Source organism: Leptosomus discolor, chromosome 17 (assembly GCF_034619465.1).
Source record: "Leptosomus discolor isolate bLepDis1 chromosome 17, bLepDis1.hap2, whole genome shotgun sequence".
In the NCBI taxonomy this organism is placed as follows: Eukaryota; Metazoa; Chordata; class Aves; order Leptosomiformes; family Leptosomidae; genus Leptosomus; species Leptosomus discolor.
This window is the reverse complement of record NC_141407.1, coordinates 7180004-7189838: the sequence shown is the minus strand read 5'-3', so window position 1 is coordinate 7189838 and position 9835 is coordinate 7180004. Positions and strand designations below refer to the sequence as shown.

The window sequence follows — 9835 nt, the reverse complement described above, 5'->3', positions numbered from 1 at the left end:
AGAGATATTGCCTGGTATCTTACAGCAGCTCTGTGTAAGGCAACGGGCCAGGCGGACAGAGAATTAGCTCAAAACCACGCTATAGGGTAATACCTCGAGGTAGCGTTGGCTCTCAGTTGGTTTAACAACATAGTCTGATTCATCTGTTCAGCCAGTGCAGCAGCAAGACAGTGGAAGAGAAATAAGTCATGCTGAAAAATTGGTGCAACTTGCCTCACACATGAGAGAACATGAACAGATTGTTTCAAAAAAGCAAACAAAAATCACTTTCCCATTGGCAGAGACCGCGCGCAGCGCTGTGCACCAGTACAAGGATTTTGGAAAACCTGCTCTGTGCTGCCCAGAAATCCCCTTCTCCAGTGTTCACAAGTAGATGAGGCAAATGATTTACCTGCCTCATTTACACAGCAGATCCTCTCCCCATGAACAGGCTGGTGCCATTTCTTTTAACAGCTGGAGGAAGGCAGTAATTCTTGATTCTCTTCATGTTGTTGTTCTCTTTCTGGATTCCACTAGAAGGGCCCTGGTCAGCTGCTCGGTTCAGGCTCAGCTCAAGCTCCTGCTTTGGTCCATTCAATCCTTTTCAATGATTTCTCTGCAAAGTGGCCCGGTCCTGATTTGGTACCACAGGGAACGTGAGCCCTTGGAGCACTCAAAGCAGGGAGAGCCCTAAGGCGTTGGCGCACATCTGCCTACGTATAGAGAGACCTTTATGTAACACCAGAGCTATTTGGTGTGCTGAGCTCACTCAGGCCTTTCCGACTGTTGGGTTCCTGCTTACTGAGAGCCCACGGTTTGGAAGGAGGACATTGCTTCACTAAGTGGTGAGCCATAACCACAGTGCTGATTTCCCACCTCAGCAAGAAGCAAAGGGGCAACGGCAGAGTTAGACCAGCGCTGAGTGCTTCTGACCCCTTGCACACACAGCCACCCACGTGCACACCCGATGCACCGTCCTTCCCTACAATCCCTCTCTGCCACGGCTGCGTCAAGCGCTCTGGTGCGAGGCGAAGGTATTCGGCAGCAGGCACAGATGAGTCACCTCAACTGCTGACAAACTTCTTTGCAGCATCAAGTCACACAAGCGCCGAGACAGGAAGGTCTGGGTCCCCATCAATTCTGGGCATTATAAAGTCAATATGAAAAATGTGGCAGGTGGAGCTCATGCTGGCACCTCATTTTTAACTCCTCTGAACTGTCCTGGTCTTCTTGGCACCAAGGCTACGTGTTCTTTTTAATGGGGCTTTCATAAACCTTGTTCCAGGAATGAAAACAGCTGCCAGTGCATGCAGCACCCCAGGGAAGACCCTTACTTTTTCCAGAGCACATGAACAGAGCAGGGCTCTCCAGCTGCTTTGTGTGAAGCTTGATGTGGAGCTGTGATGTTTGCGAGGGACTGAGGCATGAACTGCCCCGCTAATGCTAGCAGGTGTGAGCAACAAAGGAGAAGGAGGAAAAGGCTGATAATCAAAGAAAAAGAAAATAGCAAAAAGATAAACCCTCCTGAGCAGGCAGTGTGAGAAAGTATTAATGGTTAACACTCATTGCGGAGTAGGAGGAAAAAATGCAGTTGCGAAGGGAAAGAGAAGTTTACCTTGCAAAGCAAATTTGTCATTCACTCTGCCAGATGATCACTGTTATTGTTTGCTCTTCCCTCTTTGAACGATAAAGAGAAAGCATGCCACTGCCCCTCGACTGCAGACATAACCCTCTCCCCGCAACCTCCCTGCCTGCGTCCTTGCACACACAAAAAAGAGGATGCTAAACACAGCCTTTGAAATTCAGGAGGATAATTGATTCTCTGACGCGTAGAAGCCCACAGGACTCCTGAGGGAGCACAGGTATAAAAGAGGAGATGCACCTCCCTGGCAGCCAGAGGACAGCTGGGGGCAGATCCGAGAGTGTCCTCCCCGCTCAGCCCCCGGCCCGGGTCCTGCCCGGCACCGCGCGGAGGGACGGGGCTCCCAGAGGCAGCTCTAGAGAAGAAGAAGTTGTATTCGTGACAGGGGAAGGAAACACCTGGGCAGGAGCCGATCTAGGAAGCGCCTGTTTTCTAAGGGAACGGTAAGTGTGAGTCTCTGTATGTGCATTTAACAAGGTAACGTCTATTTGGAAATGGGAGACAATTCAATTACACTGAAATGCAATCAATGCTGGCATCAGTAATTGGCTTTGCCTGGTACAATATCCTTTGTACCATACAAGACTTTTCTGTACCCAGTTAGAGAATGAAACAATAATTGAACTATAGAATAAATGCAAATCAACAGAATGACAATATAGATGAGCATTGTAAAACATGTTAAGACGTTTACTAGCTGTAGAACAGTTTTCCTCTTTTGCTATACTGATGCGAGTTCTTTTTATCCTGGAAAAAGAGCGCTGTTTTACTCACCCCTCAATAAATCTGTGTTTGAGCCAAACCAAAGTGCGAGGAGAAACGCAACAGTGTGTTACAGATAACGCGAAGCCAGCTCCAACGAGGCAGAGTAAGGCACTTAAAAGGATTTCTGCTTTTCTAATGAGGTATTTCGTAGCATAAAAGTCTGAACTTTCTGAAACAGCAGGCATGGTAAAAGCTTCGTTTCATCTACATAGTGGTATTTTTAAGACTGCTCAGGTTAACGTTTCAGAAACAGTAAGAGATAGTTACCCCACCTCTGCAACCTCATTGTCACAGTGCTGCTGTTAGCGTGGCACAGGATGGTACGAAACTGTTACACTTTATCTGCTAGAATGGCGCTAAAAGCTCTTCATCTTAGGGGGAATTTATTTATTAATCATTTTTTCACATGCTGCCAGAATGGAAAGGAAGGTGTCCCTCACCTCAGAATTTTGACGGTGACAAGGTTTTGCAGAGGTGTATGCAGGCTGACACTTCACTTCCCCAGCTTCTCATCTGAAACAGCAGACACTTCTGAGAAGGGGTGTAGGACTTTCATTTCAGACTCCTTCCCAAGGGAAAAAGGGAGACAGAAATACCCAAAAAGCTGGGATGGGAAGCAGACTGTATAGTTAAGGGAGAAAAGACAGAGAAAGACAGCTGAAGAAAGGCAAAGCCAAACACAAATCAACAAAATATTGCAAAGAAACTAATAGTAGAGAAAGAAAAAATGGGACAAAAAGTGATTCTGGAGAAAAATCCATCATTCAAAGAAGAGAAACACACACAGAAAAAAAGTGATAATCAGGGCTGTATCCTAGGAAGAGAAAAGGGATGCAGACAACACTGGGCTAGGTTTTCATTTACATTGATACTTAACTTCTCATTGTAGCTTTCCTGGTACTGACTAAGTCTCCTGTTTGGCACTTCCTATGTGTTCTTAGATGCTGATGCCACAGTCTCCTGGTACCCCTGGCAGATGCTTTAGATCATTTCCTCTCTCTAGACGGATCTGATTTGGGATTTGTCTTGGAGATATTTAGGGGAGAAGCACAAGAGGCACGCTTTTTCAAGTTCAGATGAAAAAAGGGAAAAAAAAGAGGCACCAGCAGATTTGCTCTAAAACCAGAAGCCCCATAACTCTCTCAAAGTCATTTTTTTTTTTCTTCTTCTGAGCATTCCTCAGCTCTCTGAGGGGCCAGAGCGATTCCGTAAGAGACCAGGTATCAGAGGTAAGGGATGCCACCATGAGTTCACACGAAGCTCTGCTGGAGCCAGGAGCAAGGGCACTGCTCCCAAGGAAGAGATGAGGAAGCTTCTGGTCCCCTGGCTGGGAGCAGGAGCAGCTGGAAACAGGGACGGGGCTGAGAACGAGTCTGTGATAAGAGACCCCATTTCTTAGTGCATCACCTTTTCCCATGTCTGTCCATGCACTTCTGACGCTGCCGCTAATCCTGTTATTAACTTCCACGGTATCAAGATCGGACTCATTTGCAAGGCTGCCGGTCCTTAATTAGCCTTCCCCTTGCTATGTTGATCTTCAATCAGGAGAGCGGGCAGCTATGTCCGAGCAGTAAAGCAGAGCCCACTGCTGATGTTTTCCATCAGAAAGGGCCCCCTCCTACCGCCACCGTCAGTAAAACCCACTGCTTGGAAAGCTCACTCGGGCAGTTAAAGGCCCAACCAAACCCTTTGCCTTTGGAAACTGCTCTTTTTGCATGAAAGTGTTGTTACACATTTGGAAGGTTTTTTTTTTTCCCTCTTATAGAGATCAAACATCTTTCTGCTCTTTTCTAGTGTAAAATAAGACAGGGAACATGGAAACTTGGTATTTTAAAGATTTCTATCCACATTCTTAAAGAATCTTTTTTGAGCAAAAGATCAATCACTTTCAATCAAAACTCAGGAAGAGTGTTCACTGAAATACCTTCCTACTGTCCCTCACTTCCAATGACAAAAGCATGGCATTCAGCTCACATTCAGCTCTGAGGGTGCTCGACCTCAGGCTGACTCTGTCCTGAGTCATTCGCAGCTCTTCAGCCAGCCCCAGGCCGCCAAGCACGAAGCCGTCTGTCGGAGGGCAGGCACACACCGTTTGAGTCCATCTCACCTTCCACCGACGCTGCTGCTCAGAGCTGCGTAGGCGCCTCGCTGAGCGCTGGGGCGCGGGGGGGGGTGTGTCTCCCCTTGACACAGCAGCAGTTCAGCTCTCCTGAAGGGACCTATTTCGGTCCAGCCCCTCCTCTCCTCAAGCACGACGACGGAAGGAACAGCCTGCATTTTGTTCGACTAACCAAGCTCAGCACTGTTGCCTTCAATAAATGGGTTTGCCAGGGTTACCTCTGGGCCAGTGTTATCCCCCTGCCCAGGAATTTTATTTGGATGTCGCTATTTCTCCCCAATCTCTGGACAGCCAGGGAGGCAGCCCCACCAGCTGTTATGCAGGGCCCTGTGCTGTACAGCCATGTGAGCAGACACACGTCCCCAGGAGAGTGGAGGGCAGGAGAGGTCCCAGGGGCTGGTCGCAGATCGTCCTGCGCAGACAGTAAGGTTGCTTTTGGCAGCCCCTGCTTACCGCTGCCCTCCAGCATCCAGGTGCTTTTACAGCCCATGCAGCGGTCCCTGGGGCTCACCCCAGCCTGAGAGCTCTCCTTCAACCACAGCAGTGGGACAGGTCAATCAGAGGGTCCCACAGCGTGAAACCCTGCTGATCAGCCCTGCCTCCCCACCCAAGGGAGACTCCAGCTCCCTGAGGGGTCACACACAGCCACTGCCTCCAGGAGTTGCGCTCCCTGGGGAAGACTTTGCCACATCAAGACACCTCTGCATTGGGAAACACCACAACCACAACCACGAAGGCATGTTTTCAGCCCATTCATGCCAGTAAGTGAGCAGGGGGACCAAGAACACAAAGGCGGCACTTGGCCTCCCCACCTGGCCCTGAGCATCTCATGGTCGCTGACTTGGACTGCTCTGCCTTTCAGGTGACTCCAAAGGGTGGAAGATGCTGGATAAGGCCACCCTGCTCCTGTTCCTGCATTTAGTCGCGTGCTCCATCTCCTCTCCTCTCTACCCAGCTCTCAGGTAAGCTGCTGAGTGTTTTATCCACGCTGTCACTCCCTGCCTCATCTCTGACCTTGTGCAAAACAATCATGTACCAGATTAAGGTGGCCAGCACTTCTGAAAGCCAGATGGAGTGTACGTGCATTGGTAAGCCTATTTCTTTGCTCTGGCTTCATTTTTTGGGTACACTGCTAGCCTAAGGGTAGTTTCCAAAGAAGGCAGGCACCTGACAGAATATTTCAGCCAAGACAGTTGGGTTTAGAATTGAATGCTGGGTTCTATAAAGGGAAATCTGGCAATCTCCAGAGCAGGCAGCACCTCAAGCTCCATTGCTGATTAAAATTTGTGCCTGCAAGCCATCGGCATTGAAGTCAGAACTGCAGATAACTCTAGCACATGAACGCAACAGCTGCCTATTAATATTTCAAGTATTTCCATGTCGACCGTTAGAAGTTGTAACGCTACATCCTACCACTACAAATCGATGGAAGCACAAAATTGAGCAGCGGGTTCTATAATGTGGATTTGCAATGTCCCATAGAAAATGCTTTAGCCTTCTGCCAAAGCCATGGCGTAACGATACCAGAATCACTGGAATTTTGCTCAAGGATGCTGCAAGCTCAGTGAGGGGGAAGTGTGTTTGAGGCAGCTCTATCAACCATCTTTTCACTGCCGAAATAGCTTCTGGGCAGCTTCTAGCTGGGGAGACTGATGGACAACACTTGTTATTGGTAAGATGGGGATGGCAAAAGGAGAGATAAAAATCAGAACAGGGAGTAGTGAGTGTTCAAGACCAGCTGCCAGTCAGGGATTGAGCACGTCTCACAGTATGCCTTGGGTTTGTCTCGCAGGTACAGTCCGGGGCCAGTTGCTGGCAAGGCCATGAACTTCCAGCTGCAGCACAGCAGCCCACTGCAGATCCATAACCCCTCAGCAGAGGAACAGGAGGAGGAGGGTTTGTTAACAGACCCCGCTGAGAAAAGGTTTGTACCTCACCTCTCAGCCCCACTGCAGCAAGAGTACGCTGACTATGATCTTCCCCCAGCCCAGGAGCAGACCAGCAGGTCGCTCAGTCCCACCAGCACCACAAAGCCCAGGCTCCAGGCAGAGAACCCACCTGAGCCCTGCAACCCAAGCAGAAGGCTGGGACCATGCCAGCTCTCACTATCACCCATGTCCAGAGCCACATCCCACTGTCCCCAGCAGCAGGGAGGTACTGACAGGGGCGGAGTCACAGGCCCAAAGCTCCTGCATGGAACAAAATTTTCCACTGAGCTCTGGGAATCCATCTGAACAGTTCTTAGAGCCTCTCCTTTACACCCCTGCCACGAGATGGAGGATGGTTATTTCTGTCTGGAGCACAGAGGACTCACCCTTACAACAGTGGGACCAGCCAAGTGGCTTGTGCTTCCCTTACCTGTGGATTTTCAGGAGCTTGGGTCTAACCACAGGCTAGAGACCTGCTGGAGACTCCTGTCACCCAGTCCCAGACACAGCCCTCTCAGGAGGTGACAGTGCTGCTGCAGAGCACAGGAATGTCCCAGCCCCAACTCTGTCCTCTCCCATCCTGTGGTTCTCCTCTTCCTTTCCACTGGTTCTCTGACCTCACCTTTGGTTTGCAGGCACTTCTCCTTACTTGTTTTGGTGTGGATACTGATTCACAGACATTTTATTTTGCCTGCTGCCTCCGTGTCAGGACTGAGCTCCCTCAAACCCTTTTACCCTCCAACACTAATGCAGTCCAACACCAAAAGACATTTGCTATGGTTACAGGCCCCTGATATCGGCAGCGTTACATCTAGTGTATTTTTTCATCTGAAACACCCATTTCTCACCTACAAGGTTCATTGCTAGCTCAGAGAGCACGCCTTGTGCTTGTCTTTCACCCCTAGGATGCAGCGCCACGCTGATGCCATATTCACCGACAACTACCGGAAATTCCTGGGGCAGATTTCCGCCCGCAAATTCTTACAGACCATCATTGGCAAGCGGCTTGGGTAAGTCACGGCCTTTTGCTATCCTAGGGCTAATGTTTGGCCTATTACACTGGGCAGTTTCTTTCATGCACGTAGCAGAAATAGCTGCCTTCCACTGCAACAGAAGCAATCTCTCCTGCTGTTCCACACCCCGAAGGGCATCCTGCATCCTTGTGTCTCGGATCCCCCTAATCACAACTATCGTTAAGCAGCCTAATTAATCCTTTCCTCCAAAGCTGTAAGTGTCAGATCAGCTGAGAGCTCTACCATAATATCAACAAGCAATAATATTTGCAAATAATAGTTGCAATGATCATTCACTGGTAGGCAAGTTACCCCTGGCCTGGTCTGAACACAGAAAACAGCCTCTCCACTACCACTTGGGTAGCTTTGGCTAGATAGATCAGTGAATGCCACTAAATAAGACCAGCTAGTCAGATGTGAGCCAGCTCCAATCCCTCTTCCAACACAGGAGCAAATAGAGCTGACCAATTTCTTACTGAAATTAAGCGGAATGGCCCTAGGCTCAGTCCAGCGGGTTCCCTCGCTATGCTGCTCAGCCTGAGCCAAACTTTGAGTGAGAGACTAAAAAGCATCCCTGAAACAAAAATGTTTCTCATCTTCACGTAACAGAAGCAGCGAGAGCAGCCCAGAAGGGGTGCACGGCTTTCTGACAAGGCGCCAGTCTGACAGCATCCTGATGGACAGCCGCTACCACCAACAGATGGTACTAAGGGACTTCCTGGGAGCCATCCTGCAGAATCAAAGGTAGGTGGGAATCAGTTCATTATCTGCTCGCTGCAGGAGTAAGACAAGGTCCTTATTGCTGTCTGGCTTCCAGATGTGAAGCTACTGGATTAAGCGTCATCTTTCAGGGACACTCAGGGAAAGAATAAAGCTCTTACCTGACCTCATAACCCAGCCCTTCCCTTACATGGGCAAGTAGGGTGTAGATAAGGAACAGCATAAAAAAAAAAAAATTCTCTCTCAATCCCAATTATGCCATCACTGTCGGATTCTCTTCTTTCACAGGCCTCAGGACATCAACAGCAGTCGGTTAGAAGGCTTTCCCAGCACCCTGGTTAAGCTCATGTAAATACTTCTCCATTTTCCATCCCCCCATGCTCTGGTGAGTGCTGTTCCCTGCTCAATTCTGTACATAACATGCTGCTGCTGCACTGCTCAAGCAGTTTGAAGGCTCTCCTTCAGCAAAGCAACTCCCACTGCTGCCCATGAAAAAGGGTCCTTGCTGCAATTTAAGGGCAAAAAAATTCCGATCAGTTTTGCCAAGTACCTAAAGTCCTGTTAGCCTGGACAGACAGACCACAAGTGGCGTGAAGCTCCACGTGGATGTCTGTGAACAGTCTTGCAGCAACCAAAAGCAGCCTTATTCAAGCTAGCTGAGACGGCCAAGTGTCTAAGCTAGGCTAAAGGCAGACAAAAGTCTTCCCCAGGAGCAGAACCTGCCTCTAGCTCCCTGGGACATTTCAGGCTTTCCCTGCACTGAACAGGAGAGGAAGCCTTACTCTTTTCTGTACCCCTCACTCCTGAAAGTAGTCACCTGGAACCTGAATTACACTCTAAATTTTGCCAGCCCTGGGGGACTGGGAGCCAGGAGCCAGTCCACCCTTGGGAATACCTTCACTCACACAAACATCAGTTGTCCTGTTTGAAGCCACCTCATCCTACTCCTCTGTCCCATAGAAATTAAGCCTGCCCAACCCTAGCCAGCACAATGTAAAGGGGTGTGGAGAGACCTGTGTGCACACTAAACAAAAAGGGGGTTGGGGAAGGGGAGGAAGATCAGCACTTTACATAAATCACGCCTATGGATTCAGCTGGGAGAGCATGGCATTTCAGCATCTCTCTTGCCATGCTTGACTTGGTTACCTTTCCACAAATAAAGTCAGCCAGGAAAAGCCACCAAACAATGAAAAGACTTGGGTGCGTGCTCACAGTTTTCTCATAATTCTCTTTTCCTCCTGCTTCTGTCTAGAATAATTCAGAGCTCATGGATCTCACTGTACATTAAGCCCTTCACAGCAATGAAGACATTCCCAGATGTCAGCAGCTGGAAGTTGATGCACACACTCCTCAGATCTGTTCAAAGGAATGCAGTTCTGATGCACTACTTCATTTACATCAGTCTTTACAATTTAACTCCCCTCTCTAAATACTGGTCTGTGTCCTGAATCAGAAAAAAAAAAATACCTCCATGGTTTATCCTCAGGCTGCTTTACATACAAAGACTAAAACAACCAGTACACTTGTAATCCTGGGGACATATTGTCTACTAATTAAGGCTTTCAAATCACAAAGCGTAGCAAAATTTCTGCCAAGTCATCATTCTGTTTGAGGGCCTGATTAATAAACATGAGGCCACCAAAAGGCACCTTTAGGCAACTTAGTAAAT

General features: G+C 48.7%; 1 protein-coding gene across 2 annotated transcripts; it reads left to right on the top strand.

Annotated features, from left to right (window-relative positions):
* Positions 1-5387: 5387 nt before the first annotated feature.
* On the top strand, positions 5388-8518 carry GHRH (growth hormone releasing hormone). 2 transcript variants are annotated; one of them, XM_086474890.1, is made up of 5 exons: positions 5388-5467; positions 6298-6429; positions 7339-7443; positions 8059-8190; positions 8455-8518. In XM_086474890.1, the coding sequence occupies exons 1-5, from the start codon at positions 5388-5390 to the stop codon at positions 8516-8518; spliced, it is 513 nt and encodes a 170-aa protein (XP_086331016.1). The 2 variants fall into 2 exon arrangements, with proteins under 2 accessions (XP_086331016.1, XP_009957651.1); XM_009959349.1 differs by having other exon boundaries at positions 8056-8190.
* Positions 8519-9835: the final 1317 nt, after the last annotated feature.